Here is a 17,378-nt window from a genome sequence, read left to right as displayed (position 1 = left end):
TATTGATATTTTTTATCAATTCTCAAGTGGTTAAAAAAATTGTTAAATTTAGCACCAAATCTGTGTAACAAATGGTATCAACCTAAAAATTGCTGCAACAACTTATGAGACACAATAGAGCAGGGGGATGGACATCATATACTTCTATCATAATGTTCTAAACACTCTCACCATTTATTTTAATGTTTATTTTTGATTTATGACTAGAACAACAAAAACACACAGTGCTGAGCTGCATCTCTAATTAATCTCCATGTTCTCAGCTTTCAGATGATGTACACCACTTCTATGTGACGTCTACTGTTGACCTGCTATCTCCCCTTAAAGACCCCCTGTATGCCCTAAGAAAGACTAAAACAGGTCTATTGTGGGTCTCAGAGGGATTTATACTGTTATATAACATCACAATGAGCCACACTGTGTGACATGTTCCTTCATTATGATGAATGCAGGCCCTGGAGTTCATTTTGAGTCCATCATACATTCATCCTCCTGTTGCCATACATACACAACACAGCCCTAAATGTGTTGTAATCCACAGATGAAAATAGTCCCTAGCAAACCTGGGGACCTATTTATTTTTCTAAAAACTACAGTTCCCAGCTTTTTTGTAAGTTTTAAGACAGACTAATACCTGGTAGGTTTTGATCTTTTCAGATCAGAGATTTGTTGACAATAAGAAAAATATAGAGTATCATCAGCCTTATCCTTTAAAGCTGCTCTAATCAATATTTTTATATTAAAGGGGACATAATTAATAATAATACTGTCTGTCTGAATATACCTGTATTCACCCTCTGTCTGAAAAGCTCAGTTTTAGCGCCTGTCTCTTTAAGAAAAAGCCCAGTCTGCTCTGATTGGCTTGTGAGAAAAATATGGTGCACCTCTGCAAAGGTAGTTGTCAAGCTGTGGGCGGTTTATTCTAATGATGCTGCATGTGACATAAGAAGGGGAGCCAAATCTGAATGGCTTGTTGAATCACATGTTTTCTGATCTAGACAGCCCACAAAAAACTGACTGGGTTGTCTTATTTCACAGTTTGTGGATTGGTAGGAACTCCAGATACCCAGATGTATGAGCACAAGCACTGATAAAGGGAGTTTTTCATGATATGTCCCCTTTAACAATGGATCAAAAGACTATGTGTAATGTGGCAGGGGCCGCTATAGACAAATTGACAAATGGATGATAAACTCCTTCAGAACTTATGTTTTTTTTTTTTAGGGCTGTCAATCGATTAAAATATTTAATCGAGATTAATCGCATGATTGTCTATAGTTAATTAGATTAATTGCAAATTAATCGCACATTTTTTATCTGTTCAAAATGTACCTTAAGATTTGAGTATTTAATACTCTTATCAACATGGGAGTGGGCCAATGTGCTGCTTTATACAAATGTATGTTTATATTTATTATTGGAAATCAATTAACAACACAAAACAATGACAGATATTGTCTTTAGATGTACTGCATATAGCATAAAAAATATGCTCAAATCAACCCCTTTGAAAATAGCCATTCCAGTTTTTCCTCGCTGAGCCCGCTACAACCTTAATGCAAGTTGCATTAATGTGTTAAAGGTCCAATGTAGTAAAAAGTAAGATTTTAATATCTTTTATATTATAAAGCAGGTTTTAGTGCAATATAAATACTGTAAAAGTATTGAAATGCTCAATATACAGAGAAATACACACAACTCGTTTTCAGAAATTGTGCGTTTGAAACAAGCCGTTAGGATTTCTGTCTATTTGTGAGGTCACAAATATACAATATTTAGACCATTACACAGTTTTAAAATGTAAATATTCTAAATGTGTCCCAGTTTATTTCCTGTTGCAGTGTATGTAAATAACATCAGCTGACAGGAAGTAAACATGGACCCAAAATGTTGCTTAGCAACGCAATTCCGTTGAAATGCACTAAAACGGAGCACTACAGACAGAGGGTGAATACAGGTATATTCAGACAGTCAGGATGAGGAAAATAAAGTTTTTCACCTCTAAACCTTAACGTTCTTATGCACGTTTTATGTGGTTTGTTTGATACGAACAAAAACAAAGTGACACGCTGTGTTTTTTACAGTCTTTGTGCTCCTTTCTACTGTAAGCTAAGCTAAGCTAAGCGAAGTGACTGCTGGCTGTAGCTTTATATTTACCCTACAGACATGACAGTGGTGTCAATCATCTCATCTAACTCTCAGCAAGAACGCAAATAATCATATTTCTCAAAATCAAAAAAAACGACAGTGACCTATTACACACCTTGCATACGTTGACAGGAAACTATAAATCATCTGTAATTACTGTAAACAATATAGAATTAGAAAACATGAAAACATTGGCAAAGTAAATCTCTCGGTGACAATAAGGTTATCTTAAAGCCTGTCTAATCTGCCACTTTCCAGGGTGTCGTAACATTTCCTGCTTGCTGAGAGACGACCGTGCAGGTATGACATCCATAACATGTAATTATCTTCCCTCCATCTACCGATCCCATCGGGGAGGATCTCTATTCATTACTAAAGAATGTGCAATCAACTCAATAATGATTTATCTACATGCTTCCCCTGCTGGAGAAAATATGTGGGTTTGTTTACTTTAATCGTTTAATCATTTTTAAAAAAAGTGCCAATTACACCTGCAGAGAAAAGCAGTTTCATCATGAGGAGCTGAGCTTTAATCACAAACCAATTGTTTTTTCAATGCCCCCCGGACGACGAAGGGCGGGACTGCAGAGAACAAGTCCCTATTGCAAATCCGTCTGCGTCTTCAGCACCACGGACAGCGTCATGGATTCATCAACTCACAGCTCAGTGAGAGCTGCTTCTGGCAGGTTAACAAGGGGGGTGGCATCCCCCCCTCAAACCACCTACTGATCATATTCATTGTTTTAGTGACTGACTATTAAACCTCTTCTAATGCCCGGCTCCACAATTCTGTGCTCAGGAAACGAAAATGCACACACACACATATACATGAACACACGCATTTGTTCTTGTATACTTGAGAGGATTACTGAGTCTTGACCCCTAAACAGCACTTTGAAAAGGGCTGTTTGACAGTTAAAGGGACTGTTTGTAACTTCTTACACGTATAAATCATTGCGGGTCGGTGTCCCATGCGCGCTCACGTGTGGCTACGCTGTTCAGACTCAGACTCCAACACAAACTACAGGGAAGCACAAAAACCTCTTGGTTGTATCTAGTGAAGCCCGTCTGTTAAACAGTGTTGGCCATGGTTGGAGGACGCGGGGGAGACCATAGCTTTGGTCTCCAGGATCGGAGTCTCTGCTGTACTCTGCTCCTCTGTCTGCCTTCACTCACACACCGTGCTCGTTCTTTCACTCCACTCTCACGTGCATGGGCGCACACTCCACACTGCAGAAGAGTTAGTTTAGCTCTGAGAATGTCTAGTGAATGTACAGTGGACGTTTACGCGAAAATAACTGCTGCAGCTCCTCCAGACCAACAGAGGTTTCCCGTGTCTTGTGAAGTGACGGTGCTTCGCAGAGAGAAACGTTATCGTCTCCGACCAAAACTCTGGTGTCTCCCCTGTTCCCTCCGGCCGCGGTCGGGAGGCTGAGGCAGGAAAAGCCAACACTAGTATCAGCATTGATTCATGGAGACCTTCGTCTGGTCAGCTAACATTACTGCCAAGCAGCTGAAATATAGAGTGATATTGTGGTTTTAGCTGACGTGTGTCTCCTCACTGTTTTGAGCGATGCTCGTTCATGTCTATGTAGAGCGAGCACAAGCACGAGCAACAGGACGCTGACTTTAGTTGACTTAACGGCTACAGGTGTCGCTGTTAACAAGCAATTTCTGATTCTTACAAACAGTCCCTTTAAGACTTGACTTTAAACTTGGAAAGTGAAGTGACTTAAATTTTCTGCTGTATAACTGAAACTGGTCCTCACAAAGATGTAATTACTAAAGCACACACTCACACGCACAGCTGTTCAAGGAGAGGGTTTCTTCCCGTGTCCATTAGGTTGTTCTTGGGGAGTTTTTCCTCGTCTTCTTAGAGAGGTTGGGCTGAGCACCTGTAGCTGATCTGGGTCTACAAGGCCCATTGAAACACCTTCAGCAACACAAATAATCTCCTCTTAAATAAATACATATAAATGATGTTGGACGGTTGTTGTTGAAACTTCTAAGTTATGTATAATAGTAAATTCTTTGTTTCATGTATAAGTCAGGGGACAAACACTGATTGGTTCTCATTTACACCCCATAGCCTAGTTGGCTCAACGGATTTTATAAGTTGGTTCAAATATAGTTTGTTTTTTCTGGAGTTACATGTTGGTCATCCAAAGAAAATAATGAAATTAAAAACACCTGAACATTTTCTTTCTAAAGAGTCTGAAGTGGTCTAAGAACTTAAGGCAAGGCAGTTTTATTTAGCGACACAGCACCTTTCAAACACAGCTGCAATTCAAGGATTCCCATGTGAAAGACAGAAGCCTGTGTATTGTTGGAGAATCAGCTCTCCTTGTTAGTTGTGCACACTCCCAAGGCCAAGGCAGTGAACACTTTAGTTTGATTTTGTAACGTGTTAACTGCTTTTCTTGTCTGTGAACGCAGCATTAGCTAGCTGTGCCAGGTTCATGTGTGCTCGCCTGTGGTCACTTGAGCCTAATAATGTCCAGTAAGAAGTACTCAAGGTTCCCTGTAGAGCTTTCCTGTAGACACTGTCACGTTTCTTTTATTTGTTCTTACCAAAATGCACAAAACTGTAACTGTAGTAGTAGTAAAGGATGGCCGGGTGGTCTAAGGTGCTGCGTTCAGGTCACAGTCTCCCCTGGAGGCGTAGGTTTGAATCCCACTTCTGACAGTCAGTGGAACCACTGACTGTAACGGGTTCTCCGGTTTCCTCCCACAGACCAAAGACATGCAGGTTCATTGTTATATTGTCAGTGACTCTAAATGTCCTGTAGGTGTGAATGGTTCTGTCTCTATGTGTCAGCCCTGTGATAGTCTGGAGACCTGTCCAGGGTGTACCCCGCCTTCGCCCAATGTCAGCTGGAATCGGCTCCAGCCCCCCCCAGAACCCTGAATAGGATAAGCGGTTACAGATAATATATATAATACAGCAATTAAAAAAAATAATGAAGCCAAGAACCAGGTGTGGACGGGCCTGTGGCACACGAGCCATTCCCTGGACCTGAGCCTGCTCTGACTATGTACAGGACATTTGTCTTCTTCTGGCTGATGGTGTATATATATATATATCTATATATATATATGATGGTATATATATATATATATACATATATATTTACACGTATACATACTTATATATACACGTTCACATACATATACTGTATACACGTATAGATACACGTATAGATACACACTGTGTCTGTACTGCAGAATCTAGAATACAGATACACTGGAATCAGCTCGGCAAACTTCTTGATGACATTGTTCCCATTATATGTTACATTCTGTAATATGTTTTAGAATAAGCAATAAATGGGCATGAATCTCCATCAGTCGGGCTCTAAATGAATTAAATGTAATCAGCTTCATTAAAGCTGCATTTTTATTTTATTGAATACCATGTGACTCATTTGTTTGCCTGAGTCTGAGTTGCATAATCCTTATTTTAACTTCCGTATTTGATTATGATTCACGCATTATAGTTAAAGGGGACATATTATGAAAACCTCACTTTGTCAGTGCTTGTGCACATCCATCCATCTGGGTATCTGGAGTACCTGCCAACCCACAAACTGGGAAATAAAACAACCCAGTCAGTTTTTTTGTGGGCTGTCTAGATCAGAAAACATGTGATTCAACAAGCCATTCAGATCTGGCTCTCCTTCCTATGTCACATGCAGCCTCATCACAATATACCGCCCACAGCTTGAGAACCTTTTCAAAGGTGCGCCATATTTTTAACGCAAGCCAATCAGAGCAGACTGGGCTTTTTTTTAAAGAGACAGGTGTTAAAACGGAGCGTTTCAGACAGAGGGTGAACACAGGTATATTCAGACAGACAGGATGAGAAAAATAACGTGTTTTTTTAACATTAAATCATGTAAACATGTTCTAGTAGAAAGACACAAGTATGAACCTGAAAATGAGCAGGATATGTAATCTGAATAAGTGAATGTGTACCTGTGTTACATGGCGTTATTGAAAATAACACTGGTGGTGAAACAGGAGGCAGCTGCACATCGTCGTCTTTGTCGTCTCAGGAAACACACATTTTAATTTGGAGCCAGATCAAGTTTCCTGACCATGCAGCCAACGAAACTCACTCAGAGGAACGGATTCAATCTAAAAACAAAAAGCACGGCTGTCAATCTTGAAAATGCTCTTTTAATAAAGTCGTCAAACAGCCCACTTTTTAAAAGGCATGCGGTGTTTGCCCGATCGCAGCAGTGTGGAGGTTTGGGAAATGCAGGTGGCGAGCGGTAACTATCTTCCATTACTCAATTCTCTGTGGTCAGATGGTTTGATAAAGTGGTTTTTTTTCTTCTCTCTCTCTCTATCTGAGTAAAGACAGAGGCCGTCCTCGGAGACATTAGCGTCTCTGACAGGCTGCCTTCAAGTACTCTAGGGATGCTGGCACAGCTAATAAAAACAAGTGGTGGAGTCTAATTCAATCGCACTCCAATAATTAAATAAAAACTGAGAGTAAACAGGATTCTCCTGAGCAAAACAATGACAGAGAAAAGAGAAAAGGGGCGATTAGCCACAGCCTGCAGTGTGGCTTAGCTGAGGAAAACAAATCGCATCGGAAACCGGCAGCACTCGGGGGAGCTGAGGACACAAATTGCAGATAGTCTTCAGAAAATTGCCCGTCCTGATGATGAAGACTGTTGAATTGTAAAAGCCCAACTGCCTTTGACTAGATCTCACACTGATGCACCGTTCCCCGGTTGTTCCAGTTCACACAACACTGGCAATTTCAAGCTCGATCAATAAATTGGTCAGAGCAGTTCTCCTATAATTTCTGAAGATCTGCATGTTTTCCCAGACAGCAAACACAGGCTGTCTGGCTTTCAGTTTATCGTTGCCCCCGGCCGAACATGAAAACACACAGATATGGATCTGTTTCTTGCCAGAGTCGAAGGCGATGTCGCGTTTAAGCCTCTTTGCCTTTTTTGGATTTAATCCTGCGAAAACCTTCATCCCTGTATCTCCCCTCTGCTTGTGTCTCTCTCGCCTTTTCTCTTGTGTTGCAATCAAAGAAACGGCTGTATTTCCAAATTCTGGCTTTTTTTTTTTTTTTACTTTTCCAGAAAGTTGCCTACCCCAGGGTACCACTTGAATTACAACATGCTGAAAAGTTATTATGGAATTTTTTGCCCAGTAACACCAACAATAAACGGCCTCCCCAGCTTTAATATCTCAGAGGAAAAAATGCATCAGTATTACTCCAAACATGTATGAGAAGTGTTGCTTTACAACCTCCACCTCCACCTCCACCCCAAAACAAAATCAAGGTATCAGACATGATTGAATTTTAAGGCCTCTTGAGTTTTTGGGCTTCAAGTCCATCCGATCCGTCCAAGATTGAGGCTAAAGCAACAGGAGCCAGTGTGACGTGTGAAACATGTTTATGGAAATTTATGGAAATGAATGTTCGCTTCTTTCATATTTCCACAGTAATGATTGTAAAAATGAGCCAAGCAGAGGGATTTCCTCAGCGTCCTCCTCCCCACCGACCATCTGACAAGATACTACAACACAGCCAGCATTCAGTCAATCAGTCATTCATCAAGAGAAACGTGTACAATTGTATTTATGAATTGGAAATCATGGCGTTACAAATGTCTGTAATAATGCAGAGTATTAATAGGACACCACATATATGCAATTTATATTCATGAAACACCCAGTACCATCATATGTGATTCACATGGCAATTGTTGAATTAAAGCATTCAAAGAAATTATGATTTGATCCTTTTAATGTTCTCGTGAACGTTTACTATAATTTGTCTTTCAGAAACATGTTGCCTTACTTTGTGATCTTATAGACAGAAGACTTGTGGGAGGTGAAACACGAGGAACAGACAGCACAGATGTACACGAGGATGGTCTTTTTTTCAGTTGTAGCAGACAACAGATCTTTAGTTTGGAATGGTTGCATTCTGATGAAAAGAGTCCCAAATCTAATTATTATTGACCTTTAGAACAAAGAGGTTACTGGAGGTCAGGATGTACAGTCTCTCATTGGTTGCTCTGAAGCCCAGGATTGGCTTATCCGAGTCCAAGCTGGCCACCTGTTGCCTGGCAACCTGACCTACCTGACGGCCCTCCTTCCTGTTGAAGAGGACGGTTTCCACCGGCGACGGCTGTCGGTAGATGAACGCTCGGCGGAGACACTCGCACAGCGACGCGTAGGAGAAGTTGGGAGGGCAGGTCGCGAACTTTTTGTCCCGTTTGGACGCCTGGACGTAGCCTGTGAAAGCAGAGTGGTATAAGATCAGAGACGTGATAACAGGAGTGACCTGTTCACACTCGCACTGTTATACACATTCACAACTGGAAGCTGCCTAGTAGCAGAGTGATGATGCAGTTCCACTAGAGCAGTACGGGTGGGATGTTGATAATCTCACATTTTTCAGTGAAGGAGTAGTCATGTAATAAACTTGATTCCAGTAATCACACGTAGGAGACATCTACTGTACTGGCCCGAATAATAGACTGACTATATAAATGTAAAAATTAATCATCAAATTAGGGATGTCCATAATTAACCGTATAACCGTTAACCGGCATTAAGCATTTTAACCGATTAACGCTATCGGTTCAAAAGAAATGTTAATAATTAATTCAAAAGCTGAGCGGCTCAGAGGAGCGGCTCCTCACTTTAAGGAGAAAAGCTGGTCCACCTTAACAGCCCACCTTAAGAGGCGGAGCCGGAGTTGCAGGATACGGGAAGTTGGCTCCGGTCTCTGGCTCTCCTGAGCGGAGCGGAGGAGTTGTAGTTTGGTAGCATTTATTCACTGACCAATAAACTGTACACACACTGCTACACCTACGTTCACAGCTAGAACGCCACCAACAACCTCACATGGTCTGTTGGAAACTCGCTAAAGTTACGCAGACTACGTGTGCAGCGACGAGCACGAAAAATGTCGTAAAGACGCTTTCCGCTTGTTTTCGCTCCTGAATTAATTTCCTCTAGAGCAGTAAAACACGTTACATGAAGCGTCAGAACCTCCAGCAGATTGCACTGTGCTTCCTCACCCCTTTTAGGGCTGTCATTTTAAACTAGACTTGAAGAAACTCGCTAGCCTAGCAACAATAAGGCTAACAACAACCCATAATGTGATATTTCCCTTTAAGAGATATCTGATGTTGAGAATAACACATAACATTAATTGTCTAGAGTGTTGGGTAACGTTACTTTTAAAAGAAACTTGTTACATTACAATGTTACTCTTGTAACATCTGTTTTGAGAAGTGGTATATAAATAAATGTATTATTATTATTATTTATTATTAAAAAGTAACTCATTACATTACAGAATTGCCTATGGAGAAAATCAACTTTTGGAATACTTTACCAAAAATGAAAACCCCTTCATAACATGTTGCTTATATTGTCCTGAGGGTGCGTAGCCTACTGTACGCTGACTAAATAACTCATTATTTGAAATACAAACTAACCCGTTACAACCAAAACGTAATCTGAGTACTTTTTGGACCCAGACATTGATTGTCTAGTCTTCAAAAATATTTGAACCCATGCTTTTTTTCAAACACATTTTCCAGACAAATAAATATTATATTCCTGCAAATATGGTGTTTTTTAGAATGCCTCGGCTGAGTGGCACCACATTTTTTTCCATGTGTGCACACATGCTCACATGGGGAATAAAAGATCAGGTATGTTCCCGATTAGTAATCAATGGATGTATTACTTGTAGCCATTCATTGATTACTAGTAATACATTCATTGATTACTAATGAATGAATGTCTTACTAGTAATCAATGGATGTATTACTTGTAACCATTCCTAGTTGGGGTATCAGGGACCTGCTCAAGGGCACCTTAATAACGATGAGGCAGAGCTGTCCTTTCACCACCCAGAATTATCCTGCCAGTCCAGGGAATGAAGTTGGATTGTTATTGGATCAACCATCCAGCAACAAACCATTATCTGTAATTCTGTAACCTTTGACCACCAAAATCGAATCAGTTCATCCTTGACGTCCAAGCGGTTTGTGCCAAATTTGAAGAAATTCCCTCTAGGCGTTCCTGAGATATTGCGTTCACGAGGATGGTATGTACGGACGGACGGACAGACAACCCAAAAAATATTATGCCTCCGTCCACAGCTGTCGCCGGCATGGAGGCATAATAAGGTCTTAAAGCTTTATTGCACAGGGAATAAGTGCTTGGTGTAGTTAAGGCTATAAGGTTAAAATCAGCAGCAAATGTTCCAATCCCTCAGACTTTCATCAATGTTGGATTCATGATCATGATTTTAGGGGGTTGAAATACAGAAGGCACATAAATGAGCCAGTGGATTCAGTTAGTTAGAGAGCGGTAGCGCTAAGGTAGCAGAGATACATTCACGTATACTGAAAACGATGCAACACATCAATACGGTAAAAACAATTAACACTAAAAACAATAGGTTGGTGATTGTTGTCGATTCATTTTCTCTCCATTAACTAATTCAATGGTGATAATGGATTAATTTGCTCGTTCCAGTTAATTGAATATCAGGATTTGTAAATTTTTTTTTCTGTTTCATATCAGTGTAAATTAAATATCTTTGCGTTTTTGATTTAATGTACAAAACGAGTAATTGGAAGATGTCCCCCTGGGCTCTGGATAATCAAACAATAATGGTTGCTTTAATCACGGCCCTATTAATCACATTATAACCGGTAACACTGACATAGCTTTTGTTCAGTTCTTTGGGTTAAGGTATTTAAAAATCCCTGGAACTTCAATCATTAGCCATCAGTGAACCGCACAAAGCTTGCTCATTAAACAGAAGGTCTGTGATCACTTTATACCATGACAACAAGACAGAGGACAAAAGACCCGACGCTCGATGAACCTGGCGAACTGAGCTTTTGTTGAACGGAGGTCTCCATTGCTGCTGAAAAACAAATTATCTTTCACTCTTAATATCTGATTAGGCACTTCCTGTGTGCTGACACCCGGGTGTTTCAATAACAGAAGAAAAGATATTTTTCTCTACTGCTGCTCAACGTTGTCATTAAGACTAATGCTATGAGTGTTACAAAATAATGTTGTCTAGCAGAGCGTCGACCAGCACAATCAATACAAAACCCATTATTACGCTACATAACTTCCACTCTCTAAAAAACATCTTTATTCTGAAATATATTATCTGATCTTTATACACACAAACAGTCAACAGTGCAGAACATATTATATATATTTTCTATATAAGAATATACAAACTTGAGTAATCCACTAAAAGCTGGTTTAACCCTTTAGACCCACAATAGACATGTTTTTTTCTTTTTTAGGGGGGTCCAGGGGGTCTTTAGGGGGAGATAGCAGGTCAACAGTAGATGTCACATAGAAGTGGTGTACATCGTCTGAAAGCTGAGAACCTGAAGATTCATTTGAGATGCAGCTCAGCACTGTGTGTCAAGTTGACACATGAATTAATGAATTAATTAAATAATTAAAATAAAAAGTGAAAGTGTATAGTAGTAGAAGTATATATATGTGATGTCCATCCCCATGCTCTATTATGTCTCATAAGTTGCTGCAGCAATTTTTTGGGTTGACACCATTTGTTACACAGATTTGGTGCTAAATTTAAAAATAAAATTGTCATTCGAGAATTGTTAAAAATGATCAATAATCCTTCCAAAATACCACATTAAGACACCAAGACCTTGAGGAACACCATAGAAAAAGCCATGCTGTGATTTGGGATCAAAAACTTTTGACATTTGGAAGATTGCTGCAAGAACTGCATTTTTCGGCGATTGGATGGCGAGCAATTCTGTTCCCTGGAAACTGCTCAGAAACCCCCTTATTGTCAGTCTAGCTAGAAAAACCATCCATCCTCTGAATGTTCTAGGTCTGTAGTTTGTGGCTGTAAAGTTTAATGATGCTGTGAGGTCAAATTTTAAAAAATGGTCTCACTACTATTGGGACTAACATCATCACACATGAATACAGTCGGGCTCATTGGACCCACAAGAGTCTCAGCTTTACATTGATACCCAATTTATGTATTTCCAGACTGTTTAGGGACCCCAGTATGCAGAAATATTCAAACACATCGTTTTAGTATAGGCAAAAACAACACATTTACACTACAATAAAAAAAACTGCATGGTTTTTGCCCCAAACTGCTGATCTTACCACTACCTGGCAGCCGATACTTTTCAAGATTTGGAGATGTGCTCGCTGCTATTTTCTATTTTTTATCATCATGAAGTGGGCATGCCTGTAAAGGGGAGACTCGTGGGTACCCATATAACCCATTCACATTCACATATCTGGAGGTCAGAGGTCAAGGGACCCCTTTGAAAATGGCCATGCCAGTTTTTTCTCGCCAAAATTTAGCCTAACTTTGGAGCGTTATTTAGCCTCCTTCCCAACAAGCTAGCATGACATGGTTGGTATGGATGGATTCCTTAGGTTTCATATGATATCTATACCTTCACTTGCTACAGCCTCTGAAAGACAGTCAAGTCGGAGACACACACTCTTGCAAGGGGAAAAAATATTTATAATGATGACACGTTTCTTTCTATTGCACCTTAACAATTCTAATTTGGATGTTCAAACATGCATGTTTTCAGCCCATGTCTCTCTGAGCCTCATCTGAACTCACTGAGATCGCTTCTGAAAATATCCCTGGGGATCCATCTGCAAACTGGATGATGGATTCCAAACAGAGAAGGGCAGATTGGTAAAACTCTGCCATGTTAAAAAAGACAAATGAAGATGTCGTACCTGTCGAAGCGGAAAATTGAAATAAAAGTTGTTCCAGATGCCCTCGTTGAGGAGATATAAATGAGTAGTTAATCAAATGAAAACGGAGATTGAAAGGAGGCTCTAGAAATGAGCTCGCTGGCTGATGGCCTGAGTATTTGATTTGAGATTTGGAGTTAAATTAAAACAACGATCTCAAAAACATCAGTCAGTGCCTAAACTAGGAGGCACAATATAATCCAGTTAAGTTTTATCATCTAGACCTCTTTGAGTGGTTTATACGCAGAGCAGAAGAGAGGTCTGTTAATGATCCTGCGTCCATAGATTTCTTATTGTTTCCTTGTAGGCTACGAGCAGTGTCAGTAAACTCCCCGTCGTCGTTAACTGCCGTTTTATTGCCGCCATTTAAAACGTTCTGTCGTCTACCCTCTGCAGCACGGGAGGCACAGCGGCAGCATGGCGGCAGATGTAAACACAGTTAATAGCTGTAAGACTGAATAATTCAGTTGTCACGATTCATCAAAAATGGAAATTAAGGTCGGACTCCGCTGAGACCGCTGCTTACATCCTCAAACCACTCCCATATACTGTACTGTGGCTAATGCAACATTACACGTCTTAAAGGGAGCCTGTGGGGATTTTGACCACTAGGGATGCTGCAGAGTGATGTTTTCATGAAGCGGGTCCTCATATTGGTTGTATATGTTCTACCAGCACATGCACAAGGATGCAGGTGATGTGATACACATTTCTGCTGAGTGCAGAAGACCAGTCTTTTACCTGTGAGACTCATGTTTAAGAGTATTTTGTGGCATCTAACATTAATGAATAGATAATCTCAGGAGTTTTCACTCTGTCAACCAAAGTACAAGTGTGTTTTTTTAATGATTGTAGTTCAGTGATAAATGCTGATAAATTCCGGATGCCCCTTACTGGCTTTATTTGCTGGGTGCCAAAAGCCAAGGTGCACTGGTCGGTGTTAGAGGAAGCTGTAGTAGAATTTTAACATTGTTTTTACAATGCAGTCAAATCTACTTTTTTGTTGCACGGACAAAAAACAGTTTATGTATTCCTGTAGTATATTTTAGCTACTTACCGTGTAACCTAAAAATTTCAAATAAACTCTAATGGTTGTTTATCAAGTCAGATTCTAGAAGATGACTGTAATTGGAAGCAAACACTGTAAGTTTAAAACCATTTAAGACCCTCACTTTCATTGCGCCACGGGATTTTGCTTGCACCTTCTTACTCGTGCGTGCGACGGGTCAGGTGGGTTGCCGACATCGCCGCAGACCCCTACGTGGGCGAAGCCCCGCCCTGGGGGAAGACGCGGTTGGGGCACACTGAGGACAGTCCGCTCCGGGTGACACTTTGTCCACAGCCCCGGGGGGCACCTTCGCCCCGAGCCTTTCCAAGCCGACCTAGAGCCGGTCGCTGCGCACCGTATGCGGGACTCCCCAGCCTGCCGTGTGTTGCTCACACCCTCCAGCTAGCTGTTAACGAGGGTTTATTGGCACAGAGAAGTACTCGTATCGGTACTCGCTATTGGCGAGTACCCAAATATAAGTACTTGTACTCGGTCTGAAAAAAAGTGGTATCAGTGCATCCCTATTTTTTGTTACGGTGTAAAGTACTTCTAAAGACCTTAACAAAGGGGACATAACTAGTAGCTAGTAGCATTTTATCTAGTGACAAATTTTTATCATACTATACTTTATTTTACTCTTTATTTATTTATCAAACTTGTGTTCTTTTTAACCTTTTATGTTCAGCACTTGGAGTTGCATTTGATATATGACGTGCTATATAAATAAAGTTTGATTGATGGATTGAACAATATGGCTCACAGGGGTGAGGGGTGGACTGGCATTTTCCTGGTGGGCCGACATGCCTAAGGGTCCGAGACAACTGTGTGTGTGGGGGGGAGGTGCTCAGTACCTTCATTAAACAGCGCATCTGATGAAAAGAGTGGCAAGTGGATAAGACAAAGCGCACATGGAGGCGCAGAGAAATTGCAGGCCAATAAAAGACAGGTTCTTACGGCAGAATGGCCACAGCGTCCGTGGTTACAGCCCTGAATGTTTTATGAATAGTCCTGGACTTTTCAGACCCTTATAGTGACTTGCTGCTCAGAGTAAACTCAGGCAGCAGCTCTTCTGGTGGCAGCGTTTCTCCTCTCTTGCTGTGCGCACGCAGGCAGGAGTGTTACTATGGTTACAGGCATCGGCGTTACCAGGTAATATTGTCGTAATGTAAGCCTACGTGAAGCTCAGCAAAAGCTTAATATGGTTGAATTTGCGATAGTCTCTGTAACATAACAGCCTGTCAAATGCAGGTCTCTGGGGTTTGATGGTCAGCGATGAGTGACACAAGTTACAGCGAGAAGAGTAGAGGAGAAATGTCAGAGCATACAGGTCCAGGTGGAAAAAAACCAAACCAATCTTTTTTGATTTTTTTCAAAAGAGAAGGAAGGATAAGAAGTTCGCCTGCAGTAACCTTCAATGATGATGAAATCTTCTGTTGTTGTTGACAAACTGTTGTGACCCGTGATATCCTCACTTTTTATTTTTTACAGCCGCTGTGAGTCTCATCATGTTTGCACCTCCTAGACATCACCAATGAATCACACATTGCATCTAAAAGCAATATAACAAATACATCATATATTTCTGTGGTTTTTGGAGATACTGCTGCAAATACAACGTATACATGCAGAAGTGGAAGCAACAGAATGGGTGTTTTTCGTTAAAAATTCTTACCCAAGGCATTGAACGTGGCAACGTGCTCCCACATGTTGCTGGGTTGGTCGGGACGAGGCTGCCACACCAGAGCGTCCACGTCATGTCTGAGGCAGAAGCACGGCATCTCGGAGGGGTTCACGTCGACTGTGAACAGGTACTGATGGCTGCCGAGATTCACCTGCAGGGAGACGGACAGAATGCTAATTAGTGATGATTTTTCTGCGGCATGGTGTGAAGGAATGATTTTCTAATGCAACCTGTTGTGAGGCCACACCCAGATTGATTTTCCTTCTATTTGTATTCTCTCTTTTCCTTCCTTCCATCCTACCTTCTTTATTTCCTTACTTCATTCTGTCTGTCTCCTTTTCATACCTTCCTGCTTTTTGTCTTTCCTTGTTTGTTTCTTTCCTTTTTTCTCTCCCTCCTTCCTTTCCTTCCTTCCTTATATCCTTTCCCTCTTTCTTTCTGCCTTTCCTTTCCTTCTTCCTTTTTTCCTTCCTTCTTCCTCTCTGGCTTTCCTTCTATCTTTGTTTTCTCTTTTCCTTCCTTCTTTCCTGTCTTTCCTTCCTTCGTTTCTTTTGTCATTCACTCCCTCCTTCCTCTCTTGTTTCTTTTTGTCTTTACTTCCTTTATCTTTGGTTGGTTTTGCAAATACACTTCTATTTCCCTGTGTGGGAGCTTGTGCTCATTGATGAATTCATTGAAAAAACTAGTTAGAAAATACAGCCTTCTCTACATGTTTCTTCCCACATTGGTTTGTAATATCATTGAAGGAAGTGTGTAACATTTTGGGGATCTATTAGCAGAAATGTAATATAATATTCATACTATGTTGTCTTTAGTGTATAATCACCTGAAACTAAGAATCGTTGTGTTCTCGTTAGTTTAGAATGAGCCCTTCATATCTACATCGGGAGCGGGTCCTCTTCACGGAGTCCGCCATGTTGCTCCGCCATGTTTCTACAGTAGCCCAGAACGGACAAATCAAACACTGGATCTAGAGAGAGCCTCTCGTGTTTTCCCCATTACCTGAAGGCCACCGTAGTTCTCCGACACCCTTGTGAAACTGCGATAACGTGAGCCGCAGAGTGCAAAATCTTGATACTGCCAGCCGCTGTCTGACTTCCATTGCTCCTAAAGTAGTGTTATTAGGGTAGGGATGGCCTCTGAGCAAGGCGAACGGCGTTACCATGGTTACCATGGTTTTTGGCTCACGTTACCGCAGTCTTGGAAAAAGAGGAGTGAGACGTGGGGGTATTCAGTTGGTTGCAATCTGCAACCACACCACCGTACTGAATAGTATGTGATAACAGCCATTAAGGTTGACATATTTGCCTCACATTCACTTCACCCTGATGGATGTGCTCGATGTAATTGCCTGTGTGCAGTTCGAAGCTATTCTAGTCTGACTCTAGAAGACTTTGGAGGGAAAATGACCGTTGCTGTGACACAATCACTCCTCGACATCTGACTGTTCACACCGACCCCTCACTCGCCAACCCACGTCCTGCGAATCCAACTGCCAACATGTCTCAGAGGCTGTCAGGCAGCGCTGTCCTCCCCATCTCAGTACACACTTGACAGGCATTGAAAATACAGCATAAACCAGCACACATGTCGGTGGTTGATGGCTGCGCTATGACAAGCCTTTTAGCAAGCTATCACTCCTCCACTCCAAAACTCATTTTCTTGCCACTTGTGTTTGGACTTGGGAGCATGCGGCAGGCGTTC

The 17,378-nt window shown here is 41.2% G+C and overlaps 2 protein-coding genes across 3 annotated transcripts in view; one reads left to right on the top strand and one right to left on the bottom strand.

Moving 5' to 3' along the window:
- Positions 1 to 17,378, top strand: part of trhrb (thyrotropin-releasing hormone receptor b) — an 84,920-nt gene that overhangs the window by 15,129 nt on the left and 52,413 nt on the right. The gene's annotated exons all lie outside the window — the stretch shown is intronic.
- Positions 7,740 to 17,378, bottom strand: part of nudcd1 (NudC domain containing 1) — a 65,702-nt gene continuing 56,063 nt past the window's right edge. The window contains exons 9-10 of one of the 2 annotated variants that reach the window (XM_074614410.1): positions 15,666 to 15,825; positions 7,740 to 8,418 (exon numbers count right to left, since the gene is read on the bottom strand). In XM_074614410.1, the coding sequence (XP_074470511.1) occupies positions 8,129 to 8,418; positions 15,666 to 15,825 (450 nt within the window). In that variant the 3' untranslated portion in view covers positions 7,740 to 8,128. Of the gene's footprint in view, positions 8,419 to 14,108; positions 14,203 to 14,433; positions 15,826 to 17,378 lie in introns of those variants that run through there. The other variant, XR_012590743.1, reaches the window with a different exon arrangement.

This window comes from Sebastes fasciatus, chromosome 17 (genome assembly GCF_043250625.1).
Source record: "Sebastes fasciatus isolate fSebFas1 chromosome 17, fSebFas1.pri, whole genome shotgun sequence".
Classification (NCBI taxonomy): domain Eukaryota; kingdom Metazoa; phylum Chordata; class Actinopteri; order Perciformes; family Sebastidae; genus Sebastes; species Sebastes fasciatus.
This window is presented reverse-complemented; position numbering and strand designations above follow the sequence as displayed.